Source organism: Phaseolus vulgaris, chromosome 5 (genome assembly GCF_051622355.1).
Source record: "Phaseolus vulgaris cultivar YP4 chromosome 5, ASM5162235v1, whole genome shotgun sequence".
NCBI lineage: Eukaryota > Viridiplantae > Streptophyta > Magnoliopsida > Fabales > Fabaceae > Phaseolus > Phaseolus vulgaris.
Window position 1 is genome coordinate 4,372,446 of NC_143502.1, and position 18,145 is coordinate 4,390,590.

Genomic DNA, 18,145 nt, shown 5'->3' on the forward strand with positions numbered 1-18,145 from the left:
GTTAATTTGATATGGTAATGTAGAAAGAACAAGAAAATGAAATTTATAAACTCTACATAAATAATACTAAGTCAAATCTTAAAGATATTTTATTTTCAATTTTTTAAACCATATATGCTCATAGTTTCAGTTCGCTAGTATCATAATCGGCAGCATTTATTTAAATTCAACTTCTTTACAATGGATACACATAAAATATAATGTGTAAAAAACGTGTATTAGTTAATAATTTAACAAAATTAATCGTTGACATTGATATTATAAAACACTCATCAAACTAATTCACATAATTCTAATCTCATAATTCCTATACAATAAACCTAATGAGCATGAATGAGTGGACAATTCATAAGCAAATGCATCCCGCTAATTTGAGAATACAAAACTCCTTCGACAAGACTTTTTATGAATTTCAGCCAATAAAAGTATCAAAAAGTGTATTGAAAGGATAAAGTGCTAACATTTTTATTTTATTTTCATACGAGAAAGTTACACTCATCTATAGGTAAGGCTCAAAGTATACAAGTGCAGTCGATCATTTGTCAAAAGCGTCGTTCCAATTTAGAAAGAATACAACGGGATAACCCTAACAAAATGCCTTTATTCTTTATATATGCTCATTCAAACCTAATAATTATTGCAGTTCATTAAAAAATGTGGAAAGACAACTTTTGAGGGTGAAATCCACCCTAAACCCTAAATACAAAAATCTTCTAAAATAGAAACGATGGAGGAGGGCAATGAATATTGCTCATTACAATCATACCAAACTTTTTAACTCAACACACGTGTACCGCAGTGTGTTTTAGCCATTATTAACAGAGAAACGGTGCTTTAAATTTCAGGATGATTTGGCGCACAATTGCTCGAGCTTCTCCAGTGTGACACTCTTTGGCCTTTCAAGTGGCATTCCCAGAGCCCGGTCCCATATCAACTGAAATCCACCAAAAGCGAAACCTTAACCCAAGGTAACAAAAACATAAATGTTAAAGCAGGAAACAATGGGGGACGACAGACCTGAGGGCCAACTCCAAAGCTCCTCGATACACCAAATAGAACAGTATAATAGCTGTCCACAACAATGTCACAGGTCATTAGATTCAGCATTCATCAATTAATTTCAAAATGAAAACTATTTCAAGTCGAAAAGGCGAAAAGACCATACTTTTCCTCAGTTAGACCATAGTAGTTCAGTAGCACTCCACTGTGAGCATCAACATTAGGCCATGGATTTTTAACCTACACCAATGAAAAAGTTCAACCATACCAATAAATTCCCACTAATAGCAAAGAGTGTAATGAGTACATTTATTAATCAGTTCAACGTGTATCAAATTAAATGTGGGACTCTAATTGAAAACAACATGTGACAAAATATAAAGCAAACAGATCCAACATAGAATGTAAAGGATCAGATTTAAATTCATGCGATTGTGAGTAAAAAAATAGTAACTGAATACCCTGGAAAAAATCAATACTTGCATCTAATGAAACTATTCAAAGACTAAATGAAGTTGAGAATAAATAATTTCATAAAACGTATATTGAAAAATGAAAACATAAACATTACCTTGCCTAACTTTGTCAGAATTGGAGGCACAACCTCTTTTATTTTAGACACCTGAAAGGGTCACAGTCGCATTAGATCATAAAGAAATTAAATCACAAGAATAGAGGGTTCGTTGTGTAGCAAAAAAGAACTCCAAAGCCAACACAATCTGGAATTAGGAAAAAAGTGATTACCAACTGGAAAAGTGGATCATTAGGCAAATGCTTCAAAGCAAACTCCCTCTGGCACGTGTATCTTGGATCTGTCTGGCGCAAAACCCCATGCCCATATCCAGGCACAACCTGAAGATCCAAAAGTCAAAAGCCAAAGCCTATACCATATTATCCTAGAAGCAGATGGTGGTATTATCTCTAAATTATTTGGTGCAAAGATATACATATTACCACATACAAAAAACTTACATTATAATAAAGCATAATATGTTTATTACATATATCATTTCTTTATTTTGAAAATCTACAAAAACCTGTTAAATTTTCAAGTAGAAACTTCCCGTTATGGAAGGCTTGCATTGTAAAAAGAAAAATTGTGGCTGGGTGTGTGCATGTCCAGATGCATAAAGGGAACTGAAGAACCATAATGCCCTCCAGCCAACATTTCATTTTCCTCAGGAAGAAAAGATTTTGAACATAACGCATTGGACACAGTGGCATGCTTTATCCAATTGATTTTCTTTTCATTTTTTGAAATGTAATTCGTATCCACAGCTCTTCCATAACAATTTTCATTACTTAAAAAGTTTAGACAAAATCATAATTAAGCAAAACACTGAAGTTAAAAGTAAAAAAAAATCATAATTCAGCATCTAGATTCCTCTCAGTTATGACATTACCTGGCCTTTACTCAATGTTTTATTTATGTAGTCAGCCAATTGCTCTGTACTTATGTTGGGAGTTCCAAACTCTGCAACTATTGACCTGATCCATCGGAGAACTTCCTGTAGCATCATAATAGAAGTAAACAAAACTATACATATACGTATTTGCATAAATCTGACTGAAGTGAACAGAACAGAGTATAGTAGTAAAGCAGAAGGGTTACAAAAAATGGTAAAAATGTAGGTATTATTACGAGCAAAAATTATAACCAAACATGATTGCTGAACAGAAAGATGAAATATAGAAATTTTTATATCAGATAAACAGAAAACTGATAAAAAGGGAAAACCAAATAACAAAATAACCTGATTGGCCAAACCATGCAGGGGACCAGCTAAACCATTCAAAGCAGCCGCAAATGCAAGGTAAGGATCTGATAGAGGACTAGAAACCTGAGGGGTAAACACAGTACAGTACATTAAAACAATAAATATAATAAAAACACAGGCATTTACCAAAGTACAAACGATGCATATTAAAAATACATTTTATTAGTATTTTATAAAGCAAAATTAGTACAGGATAGAAAGAGCTTTTGATTAAAGGAAGTAACTTACTAGGTGGGCTGTGTGTGAGCTAACATTTCCACCCTCGTGATCACTGCAAACAAAATTTTGGGAAAAATAAATCAAACATTAGATACTGGGGTTTCCAATAATTACAAGAGAATTATACAACTTGTAACGATCAAAGTATGTGACATCATTAGCAATAACTGGGGTTGCTGTAATTACCTGTGGATGGAAATATAAAGCCTCATAAACTCCAGCATTTCTGGATCATCAAACCCTAACATATGGGCATAATTTGCACCATAATCCAAAGAATCATCCATCGGTATGATTTTACCATCCTTGAATATCCTTTAAAATAGAATAACAAGTTAATTCAAATGTCAGACGCCAGTAGAAACCTATCAGTTTTGATCAATGTCATAATATATGATATAATGATATCTCTCATTGTTCTTCTTTTGTGTGCGTGTGTATATAACATAATAAGCATCCCATAGAATATTAAGTGTAATTTTGATTAGGATGGATATGCTTTACATACCGTCGATAAATATAAGCAGCAATGGCTGGCAAACGTGCAATCAAATTCATGGTATCCTCATAAGTTGGCTCCCAATACCTAAATCCAAGCAGTGAAACAGCTAGAGTAACATATAATGTTGGAAATAAAACAAACACCGTTTAGAATTTTACCTTGCCTTAGCTATCCCACTCCCATATGCCTTTTGAAACTCACTCTGCACCTGAAAAATGTAATGAATTGATTGTGAATCCTTTGTTTCTATTTACAAGAAAAGGTGAAGAGAAACAAGTATCAGAAAAAAGAGATTAGGAGCTTCTTAAACTTGTAAAGTGTGAGAGTAATAAGCTTAGCAACGAACAGATAGAGCTCTCACGGTGACCAAAGAGGAATGTCCTCAGGAAAACCCATAATGTCCCAGACACAGGATTTGCATTCCCTAGTTTAACAGATCCATGCTTTCTGGATTGATGAAACAAGGTATTGATTGTCTGATTATTAATATTTTATTGAGCATTGTAGTTATAGACTTAGATGTTAAAGGTTGCAGACCACTTTCAAAGAAAGGAATATGGGTTCCATACAACTGGGGTGTAAATCACTTTCAGACTCGAAGCCTGGCTGCTTCTTGATTCAGATTTCCCAACATCCGGAAATTCTTCTCATTAAGTGTAGGCATTATTCCAGCACATTGAAACATACACTGCTGTTACCACTTTATTATAGTGGTTTGGAATTTTGTTAAGTTCAAATGTAAATAGATCCCCAAGCACCACGATCCTTCCTTAGAGACAACATATTGTCAACCAAACCTGTTTTCATCTTCCTTTTTATTTTGAGAAGAGTCTAAATCTAGATGGATATTTGAGAACATTTTTAAATTAAAATCCTTTCAAAGATTGCTATCTGATTGACGGAAAAAGTTTTTGGTGTTACTATTCGAATGTGTTCGGTATATTAGATAATAATCTCAACAAAGGAAATAGCTTTATACACAGTTTTGGAGCTTATGATTAATGCTAATAGTTTATTTTTTAGTTAACTGTTGTTTTCCCATTGTATTCATAACAATTGATTAATTTAAATACAAAGCCAACAATTCATACCCATTTTTTTATTTTAGTATAAAATTTTCTAACACAGTTAAAACAAAATTTAGATCATCTTAAATCAACTTTTCACCCAATATACCCAAAAATAAAACTTGTTTCATACTGTCGATCATGCCAGTAGTCAATTATATCTATAATTGATTTTTGAAATAATCTATTTTTTCAAAAGCAATCCTAACCAATATTGTCAAACAGGAGGATCAAAAGGAGGATAAAAGATAGTAACTCAAGGATCGGAACTCAACTCATAAGCACATAAGAAAATTATATTGTTAGTCATATAAGTCATTAAAAATGATATAGGCAAGAAAAATAATTCATAATAAATCATGAATACTAAGATCCAATACATAACCATCTCAAAACATGTTCATAAGTCATGAATGACTCACAATAACTAATAAATTCATAATGCATAACAAGATATTAAAAAATAATAGAACAAATCATCATAAGGAAATATCAAATCATAACACTTTCCAACAACTATCAAAACCCAGCAATGTTGCTATGCAAGCTCAAAGGTTGGGGATGGCAATGGTCAAGCAAGTATCAATGATGGTGATATGGATGGGAGGGTTAGAGACTGTGATAAAAGGGTCGACAACAGCCAACAATGGCAATGGGAGAGCAATGTAGCTCATACGGGTCATAATTGCAAAGATGGCAAAATGGTTATCATTCATGTTTCTGAACCCTTGGGCAAATGGAGTGTTCTTAACTTTTAGGCTGGGTCAATGAACCCAACCCGGAAAAGCCCAAACATGACTTGAATTTTTAACCAAGCCTACATTCAGAATTGACATGACCCCCGATCCTCCAATTTATTTAGCAAAATCTCCATGTCACTCACCGAGTTTGCTCGCTTGGTCACCAAAACACACAACAACATGCAAGTTTACAACTATACTCAAGCATTGACAACATTGATCCTAACACACTAAAAGTAGAAAAAAAAATATAGTAATCATAGGAAATCGAAATAGAGAGGGGGAAACAATGTAAAACTAGGTAACTATATATTTCTCTTACAAAGAAAACATATTTAAAATTTTCTTCTTGTACATTTGTAGCCTAGTTAATTCTCTATCTATACTGTATTATAGATATAATATAATACTCTGCAAAAAAATACCAACAAATGCTAATATTAAGAAACTATGGCACAAAAACTAGCTGCATAAATCAACCAAAAATGATTTGATTATATTCTGAAGACATACCACAACCCAATATTTTATGATACTCTTTCGATTACTTATGCTTTTGCGAAACAAACATATAGCACTAGCATTCCTCCACATTATATCCGCTTAGATGAGAGGTCTTCAAAAGTGCATTCAGGTCTAACTCACAACATATATCTTTACATTAATGACTGAACATCTTGAGCATAAGACTAAATATTGGTAGTTCGTTAGATAACAGTCCTATAAAGGGTGACACGACCCCAACAAACTTTACTGAGATAGACTCTAATACTATCTTAGAAAGTGGATTAGGTCTAACTTAACCTTACAAAATTGGTTTACAGGATAAGGTTTGCACTTACTTATATACTATAATTTGGTCATATATTTAGTTAACATGAGATCTCCAACAAGAGGGATAAGAACGAAAGAGCAAGCAACAACATATGGTTCATTGAAGATTATAGCAGCTCAGATTGAACCTTGGATAAGCACATGTTAGACGTGTTAATCAAGAATTTCCAGTCAAATATTGCTTACAGTTATCAACTGATTTCCATCCCATTTTATGCTTTTCTGAGCTAAAATTGATCCATTGTCTTCCTAATGAATCTTAGTTTTCAAATTCTTTACTCAGTCTTGATATTATTAAAGTATTAGCAAATAAGTCAGATTGATTAACCAATTACAGAAGAAAAGTTACAGCTAAAAAGAACAGAGAGAAAACTATATAAATAGAAAGATCATGAAAGAATCTGTGGCTCAACCTGAAGTGCCATGACACCAGTTGTGAATTGAGTCATTGGATGAGCAGAAACAGGTAATGCATCAATTGCCTTATAAGCATAATCTGCAATAAAAACTAATAATAAGTACAAGAATGAACACAGACTCATAAACAACAGAAACAAGCTAGCAAATTTTATGTTAAAAACTTCTAGACACACTGTGAGTGACATTTGAACAAGAGCAAGAACAAAGACTGAATGTTCACAACCAAGACAAAATGCAACAAAGCATATCCAAATATTTTAAGTAACAAGCAGTTACAGATGTACAATTCCACAAACAAGAACCATGCATATGAAAAAAGGGACAATTGACAAGCAAGTCATAAGGTTCCTTTGCAGTCATGGTTCTAAACAACACACAAGCTACCATGAGAGACTACAAGTTATAATCATATCTATGATCCTGAACATATTATCAGGTACAATTTATGTTCCGTCAATTCACCTAATCGAGAAAGACCATTATACCACAATGAGTAACACATAGCTTCAAGGTAATTATAACAACGGTATAACAACAAAAAGAAACAGAACCTGGGATAGTTGCACGACTTCGCAATTCCTGGGATAATGAGTCAACTTGCTCTTTGTTTGGTATCTGTGACAAAGGGAATTAATCAAAGATTATACAACAAAATACGAACTGAGTGCAGATACTAAAACACCTTCATATAAGGATTGTGCTATATTATGCCACAGCTAAGCAAAATCCAAAATAATTAATTCAATTTGATTTTCTAAAACTGTTGCATACCTTTCCCGTCAATAGAAGCCACAGTACAGCCTCGGGCAAAGGCTCCCCGCCAGGAAAAGCACCTGGAAGCTTTTTCTGGCATTCGGGAATTGACATGCCTCTAAAGCGAATACCCTGTAAGATATAACACGCTGCTCTCAGAGAACCCTTTGATAAACAGTAAAACATTAACAAAAAAATGCTACAAACATTTTACAAATTGATTAAATTAGTCATAAGCAAGAGATTATCACTTTAATAATTCACAAACATCTGAAGAGTGAAGGCTGATTTAATTTACATATATACCTCATCTGGGTCAACAGCTGACCCAAGCCATACTAAAGCTGTCATTCCTCTCATTCCACCAAGTACCTTTAAATAGTGACAAATGGTGCTAAAAAAATAAGTTAAATCACAAGCTTATTGACAGAAGAAAGGACAGTTTTCAATGCCACTAGTAACTATAAAAGATATATATCTCCAAAAGGATAATACAATTACCATATCAACAGTTATTTTTCCCAACTCAACACTTCCATGATCTTTCTTCAGTTTCTTAACCCGTTCCTGCAACCAGGTTTTGATGTATAGATTAAAGGTAGAAAGAGATAATAACATTCTTTTATAAGAATTAACTAATGTTTTGCATGTTACAAGCTAACATGAAGAAACAATGAAACGAAGGAAACATAGTTTATGAAATCAATCACAACTGAGAATTACAAACAACTGAGAATTACAAAACAGGTAAGGCATTGAAAGCACATGCAAAGCACAATCACTGCAACAAAATTGTGCATTGAAAGCTGAACACAAACAAAAAATGAATTCACATTATCTCTCACCCACCAATATACCAACCAAAAATACAATATAGACACGACACGACAAAACTATCACACACTTCAATGACAAGAGACACACACACTTGAATGAGAGGCAGACCCGAAAATTAACAATAAACCCTGAGAAATATGGATTACAAACTAATGCATCCAACATATGACAGTGTCACCACGGAAGCTTAAAATTGCAGACAAACCTGATACTCCGGAACCAGTTCTTTCAACTCGGAATAAAGATCCTGCAAAAGAGAAAAATAACCCACAAAAAAGAAAAGTCAAACAAAGTCCAAAATTCATAACCAACTTCACGCTATAATAAACAACAATTAGTCTCAGGTATCCTTCATTTCCAAAGTCCAACAAAGAGATACTATACTAGAATACCCAATTCCAAACTTCACCACAATAACAGTATTAGCAGCACCCTCCTCAGATAAAACACAGAATCTAACACTGCTCAGAATAAACTAACTTTTCATCAAGCACCAACAACACAGTGATAATAATAGAGAAAGAAATTACAGTGTTACTGGAGCTTGGAGTTTGAAGCCATCTAACTGAATTCGCGAGATTAGATTGCTGACCCTGTCATTCCATTGCAAAAATAAAAAACAGCAACTCGCATAAGCAACAATCAAACACAAAGAATGCAGTAAACAAAATAGTCAGTTACTGCTTTCTCAGTTACCACGCGAGACCGAAGCCGAGAAAGCGCAGAAACGCTTCTGAAGAACGCCATTTGCAGTAGCGCAACAACAACCTGCACCAGCTCTTCAGTGTTAGGAACGCATAAACACTAAAAATCATTCATAAAAAATGGGATGAAGAAAAAGCTACAAGGTGAGGGATCGTGAATCGGAACAGTTGGCGACGTTGAATAGTGAAAGAAAAAGGAAATGGAAAAGAAGTAGTTAGGGTTTGAATCGGAAGAAGAGCGTACCGGTAAAAAGTCAAAGAGAAAGGGAAGAAAGATCGCAGATCCAGAAAATTTGCGAACAGAATTGGTCTTTATAAAGACATTTATGCAATGAAGCGTGGTTTCTGAATGTAATATAAAGTGGTGCTGCGCGAAAATTGGCTCTTCCAAATTTTTTGGTATTAGTCAATGATGATCACGACCAAGGCCAACATTTGTTCTTTTTTTAACCATTTAATATTTTTTTATTTAAATCATTAACTAATATTTTTTTTATCTCCATAAGTAAGTAAAAAGAGAAAACAAGATATTATCAAATTAAATAACATCTAGTTTTTTAAATAGAATAATAAAAAGAGAAGTCTCTCCAATTTTCAAATTCTTTTATTCTCTTAATTTATTTGTACTATTATAACAATTTGATGTTTTTATTATATGGTGACGTAGTGGTGATAGATGAAGTAATAAAACTTACTTAATCTATACTTATATATATATATAAATATAAAGTGATTTCTTATTATAATTGTTTTTTATAAAAAAAAATTCTAATTTTACTATTATTTAATATATCTCATTTTATTAATATACTGAAATATTTTGTCATTTCATACTCTCACCTCCTAACTTTGTTTGAAGAAGAAGAAAGACTTAAATCAGAGAAGAAGAAAAGAGGTTGTTTAATTAATTTATCAATTTTCTTTTTACATGTTAATTTTTGTTTTTTAATTTTGACTCATCCAAAATTATTTTGGTATGTATGTTAAATTTTTATCATCGTAAAAGTTGAGTAAAAGAAAAAAAATTACGAATACCCATTTATAATATACTTAAATTAAAATTTTATAATTGATTAATTTGGTACTTAGTTTTGAAAAGATATTAATTAGTCAAGATAAAAACTAATTATATATTAAAAACTATTAATTATTTAAGTTTATATTTTTTAAAAACTTGTCAAAAAAATGTGGCTGCAGTTTGTTTCTAGTTCTTACTTAGACCTCAATTTTACTGAAAGTTCCAAAAAGATGGCAAGTAATATAAGAAGGTTAGTTAGGTCATACGAAGCTGTTCAAGGGTTTTGTTTTTGACCTGTCTAAAATGGTTGGCTCCTCAAAGACACGTGCCTTGAAATTAATAAAAAATAATACAATTTTTTTTATTTTGTTTTAAACCCAATTCTATTGAATAACATTATTAAAATGTTGGTAATTTTAGAGTTTATAATTTTATTACGATTTTATGTTTTGAAAACTATCTTAAAAAAATAAATTTTTAAATTACTTTTAATATCGATTCCTAAATTCTGGAAGACTAGCGTAACTGAGTTTGTTTTCTCTTCTATGTACTTGTTACACTTTTGAAATTGATTAAGACATCTAATCTTTTAAATGTATGACATATGTCAATTTATTTTTTAAAAGAATAAAATAACTAATTAAGTTTTTAAATATATAAAAATTTAAATAAGTTTTTCATATTATAGCTTAATGACAAAATAATATTTAGTTTACAGTCAATTTCGAACTAAAATAATTTATTTTTTCTTTTGAAAACTAAATAAGTTTTTAATATTATAAATAAATATTTAATTTTCTGTCGAATTAATCTTTAAAAAATAACTAAATAGTTTCATAAAACTTAATAGGAAAACATAATACATCAATTTTAAATTTGGCTAAAAAAAGAGCCAGTTGATCTTTGTTTTGCGTATCAATTTTTTTAAAATTATGTACATGAGAATTTGATGCAATAAATACATTGCTAGATTGGATCTTTTAATTAATTATAAATTATTTTTAGATTTTTCTTTTAATTTTTAAATTATTTTTGTGATATAATAACGAATGTGTTTTTTTCATTACGTAATGAGATATTTACGATAAAACTAACAAACTAAAACCAAAATGTATGAGGTATCTAATACGAAAAAAGTATTGAATACTTTAGGTTAAATTTTCAATCATAAAGTTTTAATGTTACTATGGTTGTTTAAATATTATATTCGGTCGTTAAAAAGTGAGAACAAAATTTGGTCATTCTTTATTAGGCTGTCAGCAGCATCTGATTCGTTTGTATATTGGTTCTCAATTTTGCTTACTGTGGATTTACACTTTGCCCTTCTTTTTATGAAAATAAATAAAAAGTAAAATAAAATTTAATAAAAGGTTATTTTTTATTATGAAAATATACAAAAGAGTGAAAAATTAGATCTGTCAACTATGTCAATGCTAGATCTTAAAACTATAAAAGAAAAAATTAAAAACCAACAAAAGAGTGAAAATTCAATCCGTCAACTATGTCAATGTACAATGTCACACTCGAGTAATTTATTAAATTATAAAGGAATTAAATTATGTTAAACATTTGAATTTAAAAATTTAAATTAATTAATTGAACATTTTGGTAGACTAATTTAAATATAATCTAATTTTGTATAAATGATTACATTATTTTCTATTTAAAGAAAATATTTAGATTTAACTCAATTACATAAAATTGAAAATCTCATTATCACACATATGTACTTGATGTACCTGTTGTTGATTTTGGCGTAATCTCAAGTCCCACATCGGTGGGTTCATTGTTTGGGAAGGAGGTTTGAGGGTTATAAATTAAACGCTTCTCCTTCACTGTTATATATCCCAATTTGTAATATCTTCTCCCATAATAATAAAAGTGAGTTGTTTTTGCTGTGCTCGGAGATTAGGCTAAATTGGCCGAACTCCGTTAACAATTTTCTGGTGTGTTTTTTCCTCTTTATCTCTTTTATTATTCCGCTCTGTTTATTCAATATTATTTGTCGGATAGCTCTGTTAGGGTTCTGTTTTAGTGGGAAAATTATTCGTTTTTTCCAACAAGTGATATCAAGAGTCGAAGGTTCGCCTTGGGTTGTTTGAAATTATTTGTAATATTGAATATTATATTTTGAGTTTGTAATGGCAAATCAAGAAGAAGTAGCGAAGGATGTATCCAGAGTGTCGGGCTCCTCGTCATCATGGTCGAGGTTCCCGGTGTCCACTTTGAAATTGGCGGTGGAAATATTTGATGGCACTAGACATTTTGGCATGTGGCAAGGAGAGGTCTTGGACTCTCTTTTTCAGCAGGGTCTTGATATTGCTATTGAAGGAGAGAAACCAAAAGAGGTAGAGGAGAAAGATTGGAGCATCATCAACCGGTTGGCATGCGGAACTATTCGATCCTGCCTGTCCAGAGAGCAGAAGTATGCTGTAAAAAACGAGACTTCTGCACATAAACTGTGGAAGGCATTGGAGGACAAGTTTCTGAAGAAGAGTGGTCAGAACAAGCTCCTGATGAAGAAAAGGTTGTTCCAATTTGACTACCAACAAGGTACTATTATGAATGCACACATCACTATGTTTAATCAATTAGTAGCAGACCTGTTGAATTTAGATGTGAAGTTTGAGGATGAGCATTTGGCTTTGATGTTGTTATCATCTCTTCCTGATGAATTTGAACATTTGGAGACTACGCTCCTTCACGGGAAGGAGAATGTGTCGTTAGATGCTGTTTGTTCTGCTTTATATAGCCATGAATTGAGAAAGCAGGATAAGATGAAAACCAAATCAACGACATCAGAAGAAGAATTGGTGGCAAGAGGTCGTCAGCAAAGCCAAACAAATGGGAGAAGAGGGAGGTCTAAGTCTAAAAGTCGAGCCGTTGCCAAAGATGAGTGTGCTTTCTGTCATGAGAAAGGACACTGGAAGAAAGACTGTCCAAAACTGCAGAAGAAAGGGAAGGCTCCACAAGATGCAAATGTTGCAGAATGCAAAAGTGATGTGGAATCAGATATCTCTTTAATTGTCTCGCTTTCAGCATCATCGTATCCAGATGAGTGGATATTGGATTCAGGTTGTACCTATCATATGTGTCCCATTCGGGATTGGTTCTTTGAATTTCAAGAACTTGATGGCGGGGTTGTTTACATGGGTAATGATAATCCATGTAAGACAGCTGGGATAGGTTCAATCAAGCTGCGAAATCATGATGGATCCACCCGAATTTTGCGGGATGTACGGTACGTGCCAAAGTTGAAGAAGAATCTCATCTCATTGGGGGCTTTAGAATCTAAAGGCTTAGTTGTGACGATGCGAGATGAAATTCTTAAAGCAACTTCAAGAGCACTGGTGATGTTGAAAGGTGTGAGGAAGAACAATATGTATTACTATCAAGGTAGTACAGTGGTGGGGACAGTAGCGACAACAACTTCTAGCTCTAAGAAGGATGCTGAGGCAACAAAGTTGTGGCATATGAGGTTGGGACATGCTGGAGAGAAATCCTTGCAAATTCTTACCAAGCAGGGATTGTTGAAAGGTACGAAGGCTTGCAAACTTGAATTTTGTGAGCATTGTGTTATGGGAAAACAACGAAGAGTGAAGTTTGGCACTGCAATTCACAATACCAAGGGTATTCTGGATTATGTGCATTCAGATGTGTGGGGACCTGCCAAGACTTCGTCAATCGGAGGTAGGCATTATTTTGTCACTTTTGTGGATGATTTTTCCAGGAGAGTTTGGGTGTTTACTATGAAGAACAAAAATGATGTTCTTGAAATTTTCCTTAAGTGGAAAGTTCAAGTTGAAAACCAGACAGGAAGGAAGATTAAGGTTCTTCGAACAGACAATGGAGGAGAATACAAAAGTGATCCGTTCCTAAAGGTATGTCAAGATTGTGGCATAGTTCGGCACTTCACTGTTAGAAAAACACCACAGCAGAATGGGGTGTCGGAGCGTATGAACAAGACACTTGTGGAGAAAGTTCGTTGTATGTTGTCTAATGCTGAGTTAGACAGAGAGTTTTGGGCTGAGGCTGTGACATACGCTCAACATCTCGTCAATCGTTTGCCATCATCTGCTATAGATGGCAAAACCCCGTTAGAGGTATGGTCTGGAAAACCTGCAACTGATTATGATTCTTTGCATGTTTTTGGTTCTATTGCATATTATCATGTAATTGAATCAAAGTTGGATCCACGGGCAAAGAAGGCTCTTTTCATGGGCTTTAGTCCTGGAGTGAAGGGATATCGTTTGTGGTGTCTTGAGGCAAAGAAGACGATTATCAGCAGAGATGTTACCTTTGATGAATCTGCCATGTTAAAGAAGGTAAATCCAGAAGGAGCTGATAGTACTCCACAACAGGTGGAGTGTGCCCAGAAGCAGGTGGAGTTTGAGCCGACAGTGGTGATCCCAACACGAAATATCACAAGTGACTCTCCTATGGCAGAAGAAGAGTCAGATGAGGAAGAGGTTCCTACCTAAGAATCTCAACAGCAATCAGCGCCAATTGCAGTTAGAAGACAGAGACGAGATATTCAGAAGCCTGCTCGTTTCATGGATATGGTTGCCTATGCCCTTCCAGTTGTTGATGACATTCCATCCACTTACCCAGAAGCCATTCTGAGTTCAGAGAGTGGTAATTGGGCAGGTGCGATGGAAGAGGAGATACAGTCTTTGAAGAAGAACAAGACGTGGAAGCTGGCACAATTACCAAAAGGTAAGAAGGCAATTGGGTGCAAATGGGTATTTGCAAAGAAAGAAGGATTTCCTAATAAAGAAGATGTTCGCTACAAGGCAAGGTTGGTTGCTAAAGGCTTTGCTCAGAGGGAGGGAATTGATTATAATGAGGTATTTTCTCCAGTTGTTAAACATTCCTCCATTCGAATTTTGTTGGCCTTGGTAGCACAGTTGAATTTGGAGCTAGCTCAACTTGATGTAAAGAGCGCGTTCCTACACGGTGATTTGAAGGAGGAAATCTATATGACTCAACCAGAATGATACAAGGTTGTTGGTCAAGAAGATTGGGTTTGTAAACTTAGCAAATCGTTGTACGGACTGAAACAATCTCCGAGACAGTGGTACAAACGATTTGATAAGTTCATGAAGGATCAGAAGTACAAGAGCAGCAAATATGGTTACTGTGTGTATTTGCGCAAACTTGAAGATGGTTCCTACATTTACTTACTCTTATATGTTGATGATATGCTGATAGCAACAAAGAGCCAAGTTGAGATTGACAGGTTAAAGGCTCAGTTGAGTAAAGAGTTCGAGATGAAGGATTTGGGGGAAGCCAAGAAGATTCTCGGCATGGAGATAAACAGGGACAGAGAGAGGGGAAAACTTTGGCTGTCACAGAAGCAGTATTTGCAGAAGGTACTACAACGTTTTGGTATACACGAAGATACAAAACCTGTAAGTACCCCACTTGCTCCTCATTTGAAATTGAGTAGTCGTTTATCTCCGACAACTGATGAAGAACGAGAATACATGGCGAAAGTCCCATATGCAAATGCAGTTGGAAGCTTGATGTATGCAATGGTGTGTACGAGACCAGATATTTCACAGGCTGTGAGTGTTGTTAGCAGGTACATGCATGATCCGGGCAAGGGTCATTAGCAAGCTGTGAGATGGATTCTACGGTACCTCTAAAATACCTTAGATGTTGGATTGACATTTGAGCAAGATGAATCACTTGGTCAATGCATAGTTGGATATTGTGATTCTAATTATGCAGGTGATTTGGATAAGCGACGGTCTACAACTGACTATTTGTTCACTTTAGCAAAAGCGCCAGTCAGTTGGAAGTCTACCTTGCAGTCTACGATGGCTTTGTCTACGACAGAGGCAGAGTATATGGCGATTACAGAGGCTGTGAAGGAAGCAATTTGGCTTCATGAGTTGCTTAAAGACTTGGGAGTTGGTCAGAAACAACTTGAGTTATATTCTGACTGTCAGAGTGCTATTCATTTAGCAAAGAATCAAGTCTTTCATGCACGGACGAAGCACATTGATGTTCTTTATCACTTTGTGCGTGAGATTCTCGAAGAAGAGGAGGTTGTTCTCCAGAAGATTCATACTACGGAGAATCCTGCAGATATGCTCACCAAGGTGGTTACAAGGACCAAGTTTGAACACTGTTTAGACTTGGTTAATATCTTGCACATTTAAAGTTGGCGCCCGGAGGCGCAAATTTGAAGCACTGCAAAGTTTGTTTTTGTTATATTTTGAGAAGATTTGTTTTAGGTGGGACTTGAAATTAAGCCAAGGTGGAGATTTGTTGATTTTGGCGTAATCCCAAGTCCCACATCGATGGGTTCATTGTTTGGGAAGGAGGTTTGAGGGTTATAAATTAAACGCTCCTCCTTCACTGTTATATATCCCAATTTGTAATATCTTCTCCCATAATAATAAAAGTGAGCTGTTTTTGCTGTGCTCGGAGATTAGGATAAATTGGCCGAACTCCGTTAACAATTTTCTGGTGTGTTTTTTCCTCTTTATCTCTTTTATTATTCCGCTCTGTTTATTCAATATTATTTGTCGGGTAGCTCTGTTAGGGTTCTGTTTTAGTGGGGAAATTACCCGTTTTTCCCAACACCTGTGAGTACTCTGAGAGGCCCAGATAGTACTTATGCTTGTTGGTGAGTGGTTGATGTGTTTGTATCCTTACTTCAATCTCCTTTCTTTATTATTGTTGACGCTCGATCGACTAGGGGTACTTCGATTGCAGTTCAAGTCAGTGTTCTATTTCAAGTGTGTTATAGTGGGATATGAAAACTTACTTTCCCCCTTTATACAAGTGTGTCCTTCCTCGGTTGCTGTTGGGGATATTCTCCTTGACTCATTTAATGCTAATGATTCTTACTAATGACACTTCATAGCTACTAATGGCAACCGTTACCTATTCAATGCTAGCGGTAACAACTAGTAAAAATAGTTATTTATTGCGCACTTTATGTTGTTATTTTACCTTGATCGTCGATCCTTGTCTCGTCCAGTACTGACTGGTACAATGATATTCGAATGAGGGAAGACGTATAATGGTGGCAATAAAGAACAAGGATTTTTTAAATTCAATAGCAAAATAGAAATGAAAGTTTAATTATGTTTTAATTTAAGTTTCTTAATTTTTATTATTTATATTTTTTAAACAATTGATGGATTTCTTAATCTTTTGATTATTTATAATTTTTATTTTGTTTATAAATTATGTTAGGCATCACTATTAGATCTTAGCATTGTAACTATGCAAGCACCCCAAGTCTCAACCATTATATGTCATCACATGCAATACCAAAAATAAGATACAAAAAATATAGGGGACCAAACCAAACACATGTCAGACATAAAATAACATTCTCCAATGATACAACCTATCGAAATCTAAAGTCCTGTAAGATACACCTATCATGGAATATGTTTAGCCTCAAAGTAAGATGTAAATCATCAAACCAAAAGAATTCAAGTCCATTTTGAATACCTAAATTACCAAAGATATCAACCATCAATTTCCTTCTCGAGAGATATTAGAAACTTTGAATTCAAAGGTCTTGCACTCTTTAATGCATTTAATCCATATTCCCTTAAGAAACCAATGAACAAGTTGAATGTTGGAGACGACTTAACAAACTAAGGAAGAATCACACTTTAACCAAATGTGTCTGAATCCATGAGCTAGAGAAATATCAATAATAAGAATAATGTCAGAGTAAAAATCAAATATTTTGATTAAATGCTTGAATAAAAAAGTTCAAAACATGATATGTTTCGACGGCCATAGGCAAGCTTCTTGTTAAGCATCAAATCATATAAGATGAAAGTGCTTCATTTATTAGACCACGTAGTAACTTGTTGCCTTTGCTTCATCTGATAAGAAAAAAAGCTTAATCAGACAGTATGAACGTGGTCTTTAAGCTAACATTCTTCTTAAAAATCCTATAGGTTTATCTATGTTTGCAAAGAATGTCTTCATCTCACAAAAAGATCACAAAAGCTCATATCAACATTATAAATATCTTGAAGATGCATCTAAAGTTGCTCCATGCCAACATGCATTTTAACACTTCTTATGTCAACCCTAGAAGGCTATTTTGTATGATCTCTTACCTATGTCTACCTAGTCGCACTAGTTTTTTAGACGTTGCTTAACATTCAATGTTGTTGGAAACACATTTAATGCTTCTCATCATTTGAATGTGGACAAATGATAGAAGAAAGAATATTATCTCTGAACACCCTCACAACGACTATAAAAGATGTGCAATGAGTTTTTTCCTCT

At 34.1% G+C, this 18,145-nt stretch overlaps 1 protein-coding gene across 1 annotated transcript; it reads right to left on the bottom strand.

Annotated features, from left to right (window-relative positions):
- Window positions 1-538: 538 nt before the first annotated feature.
- Window positions 539-9,283, bottom strand: ATCS (Citrate synthase family protein). The gene is made up of 20 exons (XM_068643167.2): window positions 9,098-9,283; window positions 8,846-8,917; window positions 8,680-8,742; window positions 8,355-8,396; window positions 7,814-7,879; window positions 7,619-7,684; window positions 7,331-7,444; window positions 7,111-7,174; window positions 6,553-6,635; window positions 3,657-3,706; window positions 3,505-3,582; window positions 3,183-3,311; window positions 3,006-3,048; window positions 2,754-2,840; window positions 2,403-2,507; window positions 1,744-1,851; window positions 1,571-1,621; window positions 1,166-1,239; window positions 1,018-1,069; window positions 539-934 (listed from the first exon to the last, which is right to left on the bottom strand). The coding sequence occupies exons 2-20, from the start codon at window positions 8,894-8,896 to the stop codon at window positions 842-844; spliced, it is 1,419 nt and encodes a 472-aa protein (XP_068499268.1). The 5' UTR covers window positions 8,897-8,917; window positions 9,098-9,283; the 3' UTR covers window positions 539-841.
- Window positions 9,284-18,145: the final 8,862 nt, after the last annotated feature.